This window comes from Drosophila willistoni (assembly GCF_018902025.1).
Source record: "Drosophila willistoni isolate 14030-0811.24 chromosome XL unlocalized genomic scaffold, UCI_dwil_1.1 Seg141, whole genome shotgun sequence".
NCBI classification, from domain to species: domain Eukaryota; kingdom Metazoa; phylum Arthropoda; class Insecta; order Diptera; family Drosophilidae; genus Drosophila; species Drosophila willistoni.
The window spans coordinates 7,040,780-7,055,913 of NW_025814052.1; the positions used below are offsets into that span (position 1 = coordinate 7,040,780).

Below are 15,134 nucleotides of genomic sequence, written 5' to 3' on the forward strand. Positions count from 1 at the left end.
ACTTGAAAATGCTGTAGTAAGCATTGGAAAAGTGTTTTTCACATAAATTTTCGTTTATGCATGTAGAAATCTGAAAAGTTGAAATAAATAGCAGTAGCAATAGCATTATTTTTTTTTTTCTCCACTTTTTGTTTTCTCTTCCACATCAAGTGCTCATCTCATTCTTCACTTGAGAGTTCAAGGGGCATAGACGTGAGGTAAGAGATTTGCCATAGCCCCGCCCACAATGCGGCAATCTCAGTGTCAGTTTTCTTTCTGAAAGAGCAGCAGGCAGTTAAATTGCAGGAGCAGCAGCAGCACCATCATCCTTTTGCCTTCATTTTACTCCTTGCCTTGGCACAAAGGCTAATGCACAAGGACACACGACGTTGCCGTTGCCGTTGCCATTGCCGATGTCGTTTGCTGTTGACTTTAACAAAAATTTATGTTGTTTACTCAAGAATGAGCGGCCCAAAGAAGAAAGGGAGAGAACTACACAGAGAGAAAGAGAGAGTGTGTGGCTCGGTAGCAGGCTGAATGGAAATTGCAAGATATGTATGTATATGTATATGAGTGAAATATTTTCCACACTTGCAATCATAGGACAGCAAACAAACAACACGAAACTTTGGAAAGAAACTAATCTAAACTAAACTTTAACGCAGGCGATTGTAAATATTTCCTCAAGTGTCTTAGACAAGCCAAACTAACAAATAGAAAAAATGCAACACGATTATCATAGGGCAACCATTTAACAAACAGTGTTGCCACTTCCATTTTTTCGCCCCCCTATCAGCTCTGGCCTTTTTTAATAGCGGCAAAAGTTTCACAATACCGGAAAGCGGGACTTCTGGCTTTTTTTTTGTAGCCTTTTTTGTGTCATATGTTTTATTTTGCTTATGAAAAAATATATTTAAATTTACGAATAAAAGCAGAAAATATGTTCCTTTTAAAGAACTTTCAATTATCGGCTTGTAGACATTACTCATACGACAAGTTGCCAAATTGTGTGATTTAAGGATGTAAAAAGAAATGTTGATTTGTTTATAAGGTACTAAATCATTAAAAATTCTGCTTTTACTTGTTCAAAATTCACATTTTTGCCTGTCAAATATTAGCTTTGGATGAAAAAATGCCCTACAATACGAATGAAACCTTTCTTAAGTAAATATAATAAATTTAAAATAGTGAGCTGCAACACAAATATGAAATTCATCGGATTGTGATGATTCTTTCTTTGGCTCACACTTTGTGTTGTTTCGTTTCAATTTACAGAAATGCGTCCCCACTTCTGGGATGGCTGGGTGAAGTGGAATGAAGATGCGTTGAGAAGATGAAGCTGAATCGCACCACTGGCCATTGGCGAGCCAAGAACAACAATAAATACAATAACAACAAATTGCACAGCGGGCACATAATAACATCAAGCATAATAAAGCAATTTAATGCTTGAGCAGAAGCAGCGGCAACAATAAAAATGAACAAGAAGAGAACAAAACAAATGGACAAGGTAAAAAAAAAGAAAAGAAAAGAAAAGAAAAAACAAAAAAATCATAGCAGGGATTGCCATAAGGAGTCGACAGGGAGGGAGAGGGAAAGGAAATGAGGTTGGGGTTGGGGGTTGGGTGGTAGTGAGGCTCAATACGTATTGGATTGCTGCTGCTCATGCATGAATTTCGACACGAATCGCATTGAGCTATGGGGCAATTATTTATTTATGCCCTTTGGCCTTGCCATCCAGCCCAGCCGCCCCCAAAAAGTAGGCAACACTTTTCTTAGCGCTTGCCTCCAGGCTTGTGTGCTTGAGAAATGAAAAGAAAAAGGCCAAATAAAGGAAGCCAAAGGAATTCTGTTGATGTTGGATTTAGACCTGGACTTTACAAAACTTAAGTCGCCTAAGTTGACAAAAAAAATATATAGACGAAGAACAACAAAAACATGAATAAAAATAACAAAATGAAAGAAAAAACGCTCGAAGAAGTGAAAACATTTGACATGAAAATTTCTATGAAAAAAAGAGACCAGGGCTGCATAACTAAATTGAAAATCATTTCATAGATTCACTTATAGAGTTTACTTCAGATTGTCTCTGTCTACATACATGTGCTCTATTGCTGTTGATTAGTTTACTAATTCGCCTATTGTCCCATTTTCTTGTCTGACACTGTTTATGAATCCCTGATTAAATACTTACCATGTAACTTTCCCATTCCCCTACCCTCTACCCTATTCCAGAGTCCACCCAATTTTTTTTCAATTTACAACATCATGTTAGCCAAGCTGTCGGATGGCCCAGCTTACGTATTATCCTTAATGCCATTGGCTAAAAATCATGTTTATTGTCCAACCAGACATAAAATGCGCAGGCAGTTATTACAATAACAACAAGAACAGGAGGGGACAACAAAAACTGAGCAACAATAACAACTGTTGTGTATTGTTTTCTTTTTTGTTTATTATTATGAATAATTAAGATTAGCCACCCAGTTGAGTTGGCACTTAAAGTTTTTAATTACAAGCACAAGTCTTTCGTTTTGAACACGAGGGATGGATCGGATCCATCAAGTTACTCAACGACAAATGTTTCGTTCATTCGTTAGTTCGTTCGTTCGCCGAATATGTGCAGCCAAATGGAAACCATGAAGCGACATTTGCACACAATTCCCATGCCGATGGCAACCAGCTTTATATCCCCATTCCGCCGGCTTCTAACCATCCACGTCCACGTCTATACACATGTTTGCCTATCATCGTTAGGCCAGCCTGCCAGTTAGTCATCAAGTGAAGTCAAGTAAAGTCTGTTCCTGTGAGTTGACGTGCTGGTCGACATTTAAGTTTAACTATAATAAACGATACTTCATATACAGAATAAATATACACATATATATATATATATATATATATGTATAAACTGGAAACAATGCATCGACTTTTGCATATCCTGTGATGCCTCTTTGTTGTTTAATAAATTAAAGATTGGCGTATTCCAAAACCCCCTCCATCTCACACCATAATTGTAGGGTATCAAGAGAGGCCTCGACATCTGTGCATTGGCATTTAATAGGGGGGCCCTTCACACGTTTTATATATGGATTTTTTTTTCTAGGTAATTCAATCTAAAGTCTTTATACTAGGCCAACTCTCTGACACATTATAAATGTAGGTAGAAGGGGATTGCAATAAGAAGGGGATTATATAATTATTAAGAAAGTCTTGGAGTCGAAGAACAAATGCCCAAAAAGTACTCAACTGAATTCTTAACTTATACATACACTCTGTTCTCGAGTGTAAATGACGACAATACTGAAAGATAATTCCATCGTAGGATAATGCAAAAGATAGATCAATCAAATTTTTTATTTTCAAATGAATGTGATCAAATTTTCCAGGGATGGGAAACATGGGGGGACACCGTAAAGTATGCAATAAGCAATTCAAAATTGATCTTTTTAACATTTAAGAGAGTTTTCTAACTAAATAATGATTCTCGTTGCAATTCGTAGCTTTAACAATAAGAGTTTCCAAAAAAAACCTTTGTAGTTTTTCAAAAATAACATCTTCGATTGCCGATTGCATACTTTAGAGGGCAATTTTCACCTGAATTCGCCTATTTGGGCATATTTGATATTATAATTTTACTGAATTTGAGGCTGATCGATATAAAAGATATGTATGTATATATTTTCAATAGAATAAATGACAATTTTTTGTTCTTTTTTTTTTTGCGTTTAACCTTTCCATAAAATCTATTTTTTTCAAGCAAGAAACAAGCTCAAACACTTTGCATAATATTCCATTTTTTGTTTTTGATTCGCAATGAAGAAAAGTACAAAAAGGAAAGATGAGGAGAGGGAGGCACTTCTCTCTGAGAATGTAGAATATGAAGTGGACCAAAATTTTAACTGCATACAGGAGAGTGTAGGGGAGTGGAGAGGGGTTTTTTTTTTTTTTTTGCTTGAAGGCCGTTCAGTCGACTTCAGTTAATGGTAGGGGGCATTGGCTATCTGCCCATTTGGTTTTTTTTTTGTTTTTTTATTTCATTCTGTTTGTTTTTGGCCTGTGTAAAGCTGGGGCCAAAGCTTTGGCCTTTTATTATTATTTTTTATGGCCTACTAAAGAAATGTAAACCGAACCAAAAATGTAATGAACTGAGGCTAAAACTGAAACAGAAGCAACTGGCCGACTGGCCGACTAGCCGTCGACTAAGTGCCAAAATGAAGCAAAATAAAGGCAAATGAAATGAAATGAATGAGCCAGCACGCACAGCATCACAAACATCAGCGAAGAAGAGACATTAAAGTAAAATATATGTAATAAAAAATGACCATACACAAAGGTCATCCCCACTTCCACTTCCACTTTACCACCCTAAAGACCCTTAGAGTACAGCTTTTCAGATCACATTTCTTAAACAAAAAAAATACAAAATTAAATAATATTTTGTTTCATTTGAAAATTGTAGCTTTATATCTTTTTCACTCATACCCTCTGTGTGCCTTTCTCTCTCTCTCTCTTTCTAACTTTCTGCCTATCTCTCTTTATGTTTTTCTTTTCATTTCTAAACAAAAACCCATAAATATATATATGTATATATATATGCCAAAAACAAAACCGAAAATTCCATAAAACTTTTCTCCAATTCATAAAACAAAAAACTTTTTTTACTTTCATATGGGGCCTGCATCGCACACACAACCTGCTCCACCGTTTCCCCTCTCCCTCCTCTCCAAATACTAATCCATATTTATATATATGTACATATACTAACATATAACTGCCTCATCTTTGGCTTGTCTCTCGCTTTGTTTGCAGATATATCTAATTTGTAAGTATATATTTATTTATTTGAAAGAGAACTAAGAATAAAGTCTTGTTAGACTTGCAACTTGCAATATTTCTCCCCTGATTATTGTAGCCATAAGTCCAATTTATTTTTGGACAATAACAATATGCTAGTTGCTCGAAGAGCACAATTCAAAAACTAAGTAAATGAAAAATCTACAAAATATTATCAAGAAATGAATATAGGAAAATACTAAATTATGTTTTGTTCTTGTTGTTTTTGGCTATAACTACAAATATTGATTAAAATTCTATGTAATATTTATATTTCTAATTAAACGTTTTTTTTTGTGGGGTAATATTGAAAATATATTGATGATCAAACTTGGATCAGCGATTTTTATATCACGATTCTTTGCAAAAATTGTCAAAAATTGAGTTCTGAAGATTTTAATGCAGCTTGAAAGACATTATTCTAACTTGAAAATAAAGACATGGATTTTTTACATACTTCAAACATTTTTTAAATAAGAGCTTCAAGATATTACGATTTTTCCAAATCATACAAAATATTGTCAAAAACGTCACAGTTTTATTCATTTTTAAGAGCCTTGTCGAGCTTTAACTATTATGTTTATTGGTTTTCTATGGTTTTTCACATTTAATTTTTGTTTTATTTATTTTTGTGTATAGCCGACCTTATCTTATGCGAATGCACCTGCAAAATGTCACAACTCATTTGAATTTGTCCTTGTGGTTAGGCATTAAGTAGAGATAGCATTTTGGCTAAGCCGCATAAAGCCCAAAGAGCTGTCCCCCGGAAAATTTGGTGAGCCTAAATACACAAAGCAGCCAAAACACAGAAGCGGAAACAGAAATAGAGGGCAGCGGGCAGTGGGCAGCGGGGGCAACGGGCAGCAGCAGATGGCAGATAGCGGGGAGTTTTTACCTTTACCTTAAACATTACAACCTACATGCCACTTAAGCTCATACACAGTCGCACAGCATAAAATCATTTCGAAAGGGGCTCAACTGGCTGGCATTACTGGCAAGTAGCTTAAATCCTTTACATTATCCACCGTACACACACACACACACACTTTGACATACACACACACACATGTATCTGTATCTAACTGCTTTCAAACTAAGCGTGCCAAAGAACTGAAAACGTATCCAGAGTCCTGTAGCAAGGAGATCCCCACAACTTTAGTTTAACAACTGAAGCTTAAATCAAAGAGGAAAATAAAGAGAAAATTTCCCTACAATCTCTATTTAAGAGTAACAATTGAGCATCAAGAATGTTGCATTGGAAGTTTAGTCGGCAACGACTTGGCTATCATCTACTATCGAACAAAATCAAAGCCGTACTAGAGAGGAGAAACTGAAAGTTTTTCAACTAGCAATTGCGATGCAATTCAACTTTTCTTTTTGTACTTTCTGGACCTTAATTCTATTTGAATACAGAAGAGTAACTAAACGAATACATATGTATACCGAATGTTTTAAAGTGTCTAAGTATTAGGATATTAGAGCGATCATTTATCAGTCAGAAACCAAATAACTCATTTTAAATAAAAGTGAAAGCAATCCTAAAATTTCTATATTATTCTGATCTCAAGAGCCATTATTCTAAGACAGGCAAAGGCATGGGAAATAAAAAGTTTTCACAACATATTAGATTGTTATGTCCATTGCATACTTTTGGGGTTATACCTTATGGCATAACCACAGGTTTACAACTCTAAAAACTCAAACAGAATATACATTTTTCAATTAAAACAAATAAGCTTAACTTTTTTGTCTTGGACTCCCCTACAAGCTTTCCAAGGCTGGAAGTCTAAGAGAGAAAGTGAAACAAACTAAGAGCAGGAGTAACCAAGCGGGCAAGAGAAAATTTCCTTCGAATGCAATGGCAAAACCACAAAATTTGTAAATCAACTGAAATAAAATTCAATTTTCTAAACCTAATATTTTTATTTTCCATTTTTGGTATTTTGTTTTTGTTTTTGGCTAGGCAAGGCTATTGTATATTCTGATTTGAAATGCAAAATGACAAATGGCAAAAATTTTATAAGCCATTTAATATGCCTGTCTGGCAAAAGTAAATTTTGTCAAATGGATAAACGTGTTGACCAAAGTAATTAAAAATGTGAGATGGCTAACTTAAAATATTTTGAGTCGAACAGTACAACTCGGTGCGAAACAATCTGAAAGTAATCAGGTTCTTTTTGGTAGATCCAAGACGAGAACTCACTGTACTATAGATGATTATGATGATGACGATGATGATTGTGAGACTTGTGGGGCCGTAACTCGACGCTTACCGAGAATGTAATTAATTTACAAGATTTTTGCAGGCCATATGCATGTCAGATAACTTGTGTTGTGTTTCATTGCTGATAGTGTAAACAAAACACTAGGAAAAGAGAGAGAGAGAGAGAGATAGAGAGAGAGACAAAAAAGAAAACAAACTAAGCTTAATCTTTTGCTTTCAAAAATTTCTGTCTCCTGCTAATTAGTCTCTGTCTCTGGCACCGGCGTCGCAGTCTCAACTCAAATCAGCAACATTTTGTGAACTCATCAGTCAGAAATGCAACGGCACCAAGAAACTGAAAACTGCAAACTGCAACTACATCAACTGCAGTAAACAATAACAGCAACAACAACAACAACAATAACTAACTAACTTACAAAAACAAAACAAACAATGGCAGTCAACACAAGAGAAGGCAGTTTAAGTAGCAGCAAAGTTTTTCTCCCGTCACCCACACACAAAGTTTTTTCCTTTCAGTTTGCATTCCTTATCATGCATTACGCCTTAAAGTATACTCTGCAATTGAATAAATATCACATACCAAAAATATATATACATCTATAGGCACTTCAAAGCATTCTTCAAAAGCATTTGGGGGTAGAAGGAAGAGGCATAATAAAGGAAAATTATAATGAAAATTCTCTTGAATTTCATTTGTCGACATGAAAAACTGTTGCACAGTTAAAGTGTATATGTGTGTGTCCGTGTGTGTCTGTTTGTACGAAAAAAATGTTTAATAAATATAAAATTACTTACTTCTTGTGTATCTCTAAAGAATTTCAGTTGGTCTCAAGCCGAAGGTAGTTTTCTTCCATTATGGGATGGTTCATTCTCAAATTATTATTGGCATTGAGCGATTTAATGACTAAAACTAGTGCAGAGGCAGATTCACCATGCAAAGCAAATGCTAAAGATTAAAATAGCTTTAATCACTAAAAATATGATGATTGTACGTTTAATTTTATTTTCAAGCTACAATAATATCTTTCAATCTGCATTAAAATCTTCTAATTTGCATTAAGACCCCGAAATCATAAATATAGGGAGGGATAGGGAGGTAACTAAGCAATCTTCATAATGGAAATTTCACTAGTCACTAGAAAATAAAATGGTCTTTAAAATAAATAGTGAAAGACACATGATCTTTAGTTTTGAAAGGCGGCAAAACAATTTACCAAAATTTGCAATTATGCCCTTTTGATGTTAATTATTGTCAGATCCGAATATAGACATAAAATCTGATGAATTGAATAAATATTAAAGTTTCAACCTCACGAGTTTCACCTACAAAAACTCTACTTACAAATTTAATCTGTGATTTACCTAATTTTTTAAACTTGCAAACTTAAACTTCATTTAGCATTTTTGATAATGTTTTGAACAATATTTTTTTTTTATTTTAGAAGCGGTGAATATTGAGTACTTCAAATGAGAAAGGGTAAAAAGGTGCAAGTAAGTTCAAAGTCCTTTGTTGTTGTGCTTTTTCTTCTTTTTATTTTCGGGTGTTCGTATATGTGTTTGTGTGTGTGTGTGTGTGTGAGTGTGGGGGGTGTTAAGTAAAGTGTGTGCCTGTTGCAGTTACATTTTTAATTAGTGCTACCCTCTTTGGGTTTATTGTGTAGAGCTATTTCGTATCGTTTGGCATTTACCCGCCGTCTGATTAAAAATACCAAAAGAGTTGAACAAATTTGCAAGCTTAACAAACTGTAATTTTTACCTGATTTTAAATGCAGAAACGAAAGAAAAAAACAAAGCAGTTTGCACGAAATAGTTCAACTGCAGTTGCAATTTCAATTTCAGTTGGCAACAGGCAACATGTTGAATAAATAATGCAATGAGCGGACGCGCCTACAGGTTATGCTATACAATTTTCAACACCCAGCAAGACAGGACAACATGGCGCAAGAGTAAGAGCAACTGTAATTTACTATCTCTCCGTCTCTTTTGTTCACATATGTATCTCTTTCGTTTTGTATCATTTCAAGTTCGGTGTGTGTGTGCGTGTGTATGTGTGTGTGTGTGTGTGTATGTGCAGCTTACAAAGCCGAACAGACATCAACACAAAAAACCTTTCACAAAATCTTGTGAGTTACGCATACATTTCAATTTCCGCTTCATTTACGTTTCTTTCTTTCGTTCTGGAATTTTTTTTTCATGCCTCTTCAAGCTGATTTCAGCATTCTTTTCACTTAACACACACACACACACACACAGGCACATCATTAAAATTTCAAAGATAACAAATCAATGTTGGAAATGCAACAAACACTTGAACTTTATCCCAATCAGACTGTCTGTCAGAACGTTTAAGTCTTCTGCAAAGCAAATAAATACACACACACACACACACTCGCACATACTTAAATCAAAATTGATCGGCTTACTATTAAGAATTTTCAATTATTAAATTATAACAGGAATTTCTTTTGCCAAAAGGATTTATTCAACTTTATCATGCTGTTTGATAAGAATGTACATTCATGCGTATATTAATGCCCCCTAAAGTATACCATAGACAGTTAGTGTCACTTGCGGCAAAATAGTGCTCATTAACTAATTAGACAATGTATTTTAGCCAACAAACATTGCGAAACTTCTTTAACTATCTATTGCATACTTTATGGGGTAAATTTCAAACATTTTGCTGTTTATATGTGATAAAACACGTGCTTGTTTGTAAATTCTTGTTAACTTCGATCACAAGAAATCCTCTGACCTCCAATCTTCCAACCAAATTGAATGAAATTGTAAAGACAAAGCCACAGGAACAGGAATAGCGAAAGTTGGCTCAGCCCTTCTACAGTGAATACTTCCCTGGATCTACAGCAAGCGGTGGCAAATCTTTCCTTTGGCAACAAAAGCATCCATTTCTAAACTCGAATAATATCTCAGCGAAATTATCATTAAGACCAATTAGGTCAGTTTTTACTGTACTACACATGTATGTGTTTATACAAGGCAATTCCCTTTGTCAAAGCGAAAAGAATTTATGCGAGAGATGTTGTGAAGGGAAGGAGGGGAAAAGGGGAGGAAGTGTAGTGTAAACAGGATGAATAGAAATAACTTTCAAACTAAAATACCAAACATTAGGTGGGCCTTGCACATGGATGAATGCGTTTTTTTTTTTTTGAAATATTTTCATGTCCAAAAACTTTTGAAAACTTTATGGCTGTTGTTGTTGTTGTTATTGCAGTTGCTGCATAACAAGTGATAAATGCAATTTTTGCACAACGACCCCAAAATGCCACACGTACGTAAATCTTCAATTCAGGGACAGCCCAAAGTCCAAGGGCAAGGGCCGATAGAAGCGATAATGCTATTTGCTGCTACTGTTATGTGGCAATACAAACGGCAACAACAACAACAACAATCTTGCCACAATTTACGCTCAACATGTTGCACCATGCACTCCACCGCACCAACCCGCTCATCCATTCAATCTATCCCTTCTATCCATCCGCCTTGTTGCGCTCTACCCAGAGATGATGCATAAATTCTGGCCGTTGACAGGCATTGACATTATTGGCACTGACATGCCAATAATTCGCACTTGCCTTGCCCCATCCCACACTAGGCCCCTACTCTTTCTCGCTTTTCTAACAGCTCTGACGATGGTGTTAGCTTACTGTATCTGCTTCTCCTCTGGGCTTACACTATCACAACCAAAGGAAAATTCGTATTGCCAAAGAGGAATCTATCTAATCCATATGCATGAGCTGGATGATTGGTATGGGAATTGGCCCATCGATTCCCTTTGCCAACTAGAAATCAATTTATACTCATAGCTTTAGCAAGAAACATTTTATGTGCGTTCCGTTAAAGTTTTTGAATTTCATCCATGACCATAGACTAGACTTTCAAATAATTGGCGGAAAATTCACTGAAAGCTTTCAGAAAAATTCATTATCCACCAGCACCCAATTTTATTTGAGTTAAATATTTTTCCCATTATTCCCTTTTCTCCACAAAAATAACTGTTATACTCTTTACATTTTTAATGCCAAGTAGAAAAATAAAGCTTTTTGGTTTTTAGGAATTTATCCGTAGTCATACCCCATCCCTTAAATCACTCATTATCTCACTCATCGCAGCTTTTAAGCTTATCTCACTCGGATAATTCAAGGATATATTCCTCGAGTTTTATCCGCAGGATAACTTATCTCATTATCTTACTCATTTTATGCTTAAGAATGTCACTCAGATAATTTTGAGCTTTTGGAATTCACTCCAGGACTTTTCTGTGAATATTTTGGTTCAGAACCGTCAATAGATTACCAAATCACAATTCCATTTTTCAAACTTTCATATATACTTTTATTTGATCACAGCTTAAAACCAAACTTTTGCAACCAATTTAAACCCTCAACTGTTGTTGTCTTTGGCTTATATTCACAGCCAATCCAATCTGTATAGCCAAATTCTTGTATTATTTGAAATATATATGCATAATCAAGTTCACCCGTCGTGTCTGGCTCATTACGATTCGGAACTTGAGCGATTTGAAAATGTCCTATTTGTTTGCCATACTCCTCGAGACTACGTGTCACATTGCCTTTTAGGGACTGCAAATGATATAGATCGACCAATAGCTTAATATTATCACATTGAACCGATTCTAGCATTTCTCTGGCCTTCACATAGGAATCCATATAGTATTTAGGTACATAATATGGATTTATTGGCTCTACAAGGCCAATCATATTGGACGATCTTAATTTATCGGCAGCCAACTTCAAATTGGCCAAATAGGTTCTATTGTAATCACATTCAATTTCATTATCTGTAAGTAGACCTGACATAAGATGTATTTTTTGACACTTTGCAGCTTTGGCAAATTCTATGGTTGATTTCAATTGCTGTTGAAATAGTTTCTCTGCTCCTGGAATGCCAGTTGAGCCCCATTTTAGTTCATCCTTTGTTCGATCCGTAGCCAGATTCACCAGACTAACTGCAATACCAGTATCCTCAATTGTGGCCAACACTTTTTGCCTTTTTGTTTCATCTTCTGGACACGTCAATTCCACAGCTCGAAATCCATGCTGATGAGCCAAACAAATTCTTTCGACAATGCTAGAGGCCTTCTCCGTAAATAGAAAATTTAAATTTGCAGCAAATTTTAGGGCCATGATGTTTATATTTATGTTTACGTTTCGCAACTATTTCGGCGATGTGTCATATAAAATAATATCAGGGCTGATTACAAATGCTTATCGTCGCGGGAATTTCAAAAAAATTGTGTTTTCATAGTGAGGATAGGGACTTGAGGCTTCTTAATTTCCTGGTAAAACAGTCTTTGCATATTCAGCTATGTGAATTATACCCAATTTCGGTGATGCTATATGTAAATTATTTCCATTACAGTACTCCGTATTTATATGTGGATTATGCAGCTCAGTAATCAGTGTGGAGCAGGCCGTTGATGAGTCTCCCGTTGATTTTAGTTTGTTCTGTGAATTAAAAAAGCATAATCAATGCCAATCAAGGAATCCTTAACTACACACTACCAACCATCCAGAATTCATTGCCTGGCAAGGCATTGCCATCCCAAGCATAAGAGACAACCAATAGCATATTTTGATGTTCTGTTTGCGCAAATTTCTGTGCCGGATCACGTTTGGACATTTGGATACTTATACCCTTGTGGGGATGTTTAGCAATGGGTATGCGTGCATTATGGTATAGACCACCGCAATGTGTTATTGTGAACCATGAGAAGTGGACCACCCCAATGTGTGTAAGGCATTCGCCCAGTTGCCTTAGACGTTGCTCGAATGTTTCCAAAAAGATTTGCTCCTGCTGCTTGGCAACTTTCCATACACCCAAACCGAAACCTACCACATGTATATAGGCTAGTTTATCTGCAGCCATGGCTCTAGCCTGAGCCTCCAGCAGCAACATGTCAAAGGTAATGGCATATCGTCGTTTCATTACCATATTATCAAATACATCTCTCTCATTGTTTGAAACATGACCAAAGCGTTGATTATCGGCATAAACCTGGCCATACTTAAAGTCTTCCGTCTCATAAAATTTACGCCAAATTTGTCGATAGCTTTCAGCTTGAGTTTTTGGCTCTGGTCCACGACATCCATAGCCGGCCAATTGTGTGTTTTGAGAGCGCGATATGATAATGTCTTGAAACTCCATCAAATGCGGACGCGATAAGCGAGCCCCTATAAGACCCATGATTACGCCCTCGGGCTCTAGTTTTCGACGATCACGTTGAACGCGGCCACAATTGGTACGCTCGCCCTCATTGATGAATTCCGTATGCGAACTAACAGATAGTAGAGCTGCCATTTTAATATCATCATAACTAAGGCATTGCTCTAGCTTTAAAGGTGACTTTTCTTTGGTGGTGCCAATGGACTCAAAGCCGCCAGCTCCTTTATGACCAGATAAGAGAAGGAATGTGTCCTGGCGGGCAAAGAAACTGGCGCATCGTTTCTCCAATAGACGCTGAATAAACGCACACAATGAGAGGGATTCATAGACAGGACGTTCCACCTCATTACCTAGATGATAAGAAGGCAATACATACAATATGCTTCATCTATGAAATTATTCAATTTTCAACTTACACCACAGCGTTTTGTGTTCCAAATAGTTGAGATACAATAATAAAGTGCGTTCATGTATTACTGGATATACAGAGGAAATCTGTTTTTCCATTTCTGGACGTCTTTCCATCGGCTGACTCATAATCCGACATGTATTTACGCCAAACTACATATGTATGTGGTTTCATTGCAATTTCATCAGAATGTAAAAAATATACCATCAGCTGGATTCATATTTTTTCTTACCGGCAGTGGGAATTTCCTTGATTTTTGTATGAATTTTGAAACATTGTCGAGTCCAGCTTTGGGTTTTTCCACTTTCTGACATTGTGTCAATAGTTTTTTGCCAAAAACACTCAATTTTTGAATTAATTCAGCATTAGTATCAATTGGCCAAATGGCATTCACTTCGGGTCCGAAATCAGACATATCTTTAGCTTACAATGCGATCTGATAGAATTCGAGTAAAGATTTGAAAGTATAAAAAGCTTTCCATTTCAATATATTGTTGAAGTGATCCCATAATTTCGCCACATTTGTACATTCCAAAAGCTTATTGCCGGTTGTGGCGAAGTTTAAATACCCTTTTCAATTACTACTTTTATTCTCACCTATACTTCATTTTTGACCATTTATTTTTTTGGCCCAGTGCCATTGAAAGTACAATTCGCAAAGGTAAACTTTCAATGTATTGTTTTATATTACATCTGAAAAGCTGTTTTTTTTTTATTAGTTACAAGACGACTGGCAGATTTGATACACTCAAAAAAGCGTTACAAATTTAAGGTAACGATAGCTTAATACATATATCGATAACCAAGCAGCAGCACTGAATGTGTCCTGGCCACACTTTTGTAAATTCGCGGGAAGCAAAAGCAAATTACCGACAGCCCTGTAAACAACATTGAATTGCGTATAATTTTGCAAATAAAATAATGGCATTCGATCCACGTACAATTATTAACGGCGGTATGCTGAAACAATTTAATGGTCAGACAATTAGCATTATGGTACGTGTGGAAAGTGTGGCTGGTTCACAACTTGTAGCCACCTCCACAGATAAACAGAAGCTGCGAATAAATTTGTCCAGCGGAGAACTATCTTCAGCAGAAGGCGCTTGGGTGGAGGTAATCGGAGTGCCTCATGGCAACGACACCATAAGAGCACAAGAGGTGAGTGTATATCCTTAGACTGAACACCTTGGACAAAATTTTCATATCAATTTGTTTTTCTTCTTGGACTAGGTCATTGAATTCGGTGGAGAGGAAATTGACTTTGATGCCGATGGCTATAACAGTTTGGCCCATTTGTTGAACAATGTGAAGCAACTTTTCCGCAGTGGATAAATACATCATAGACTAGTTTAAGTTTTCTCATTAATTTCCGATTTTCCTTAATATACACATGCTAATATAATGCACTTACCAAATCGTTTCTATTTTTATATAAATTGTGATCCAGCTTGAGTTAAAACCAACATTTTGCGGTTGGAGTTC

The 15,134-nt window shown here is 36.1% G+C and overlaps 3 protein-coding genes across 3 annotated transcripts; 1 reads left to right on the forward strand and 2 right to left on the reverse strand.

Moving 5' to 3' along the window:
* Window positions 1-11,368: 11,368 nt before the first annotated feature.
* LOC6649265 (putative hydroxypyruvate isomerase) lies at window positions 11,369-12,204 on the reverse strand. The gene has a single exon (XM_002071622.2). The coding sequence runs from the start codon at window positions 12,202-12,204 to the stop codon at window positions 11,401-11,403; it is 804 nt and encodes a 267-aa protein (XP_002071658.1). The 3' UTR covers window positions 11,369-11,400.
* Window positions 12,193-14,166, reverse strand: LOC6649266. Its single transcript, XM_002071623.4, has 4 exons — window positions 13,885-14,166; window positions 13,660-13,804; window positions 12,587-13,593; window positions 12,193-12,525 (listed from the first exon to the last, which is right to left on the reverse strand). The coding sequence occupies exons 1-4, from the start codon at window positions 14,065-14,067 to the stop codon at window positions 12,349-12,351; spliced, it is 1,512 nt and encodes a 503-aa protein (XP_002071659.1). The 5' UTR covers window positions 14,068-14,166; the 3' UTR covers window positions 12,193-12,348.
* A 319-nt stretch (window positions 14,167-14,485) lies between these two features.
* On the forward strand, window positions 14,486-15,058 carry LOC6649267 (replication protein A 14 kDa subunit B). The gene is made up of 2 exons (XM_002071624.4): window positions 14,486-14,810; window positions 14,883-15,058. The coding sequence occupies exons 1-2, from the start codon at window positions 14,574-14,576 to the stop codon at window positions 14,982-14,984; spliced, it is 339 nt and encodes a 112-aa protein (XP_002071660.1). The 5' UTR covers window positions 14,486-14,573; the 3' UTR covers window positions 14,985-15,058.
* Window positions 15,059-15,134: the final 76 nt, after the last annotated feature.

Excerpts from the sequence above, each read along its gene's own strand:
- LOC6649265 (XM_002071622.2), bottom strand. The coding sequence starts at position 12,204 with ATGGCCCTAAAATTTGCTGCAAATTTAAATTTTCTATTTACGGAGAAG.
- LOC6649266 (XM_002071623.4), bottom strand. The coding sequence starts at position 14,067 with ATGTCTGATTTCGGACCCGAAGTGAATGCCATTTGGCCAATTGATACT. Across the intron at positions 13,805-13,884 it reads CAAGGAAATTCCCACTGCCG|TTTGGCGTAAATACATGTCG; the intron begins GTAAGAAAAAAT and ends ATACATATGTAG. Across the intron at positions 13,594-13,659 it reads GGAACACAAAACGCTGTGGT|GTAATGAGGTGGAACGTCCT; the intron begins GTAAGTTGAAAA and ends CTTATCATCTAG.
- LOC6649267 (XM_002071624.4), top strand. The coding sequence starts at position 14,574 with ATGGCATTCGATCCACGTACAATTATTAACGGCGGTATGCTGAAACAA. Across the intron at positions 14,811-14,882 it reads ACACCATAAGAGCACAAGAG|GTCATTGAATTCGGTGGAGA; the intron begins GTGAGTGTATAT and ends TTCTTGGACTAG.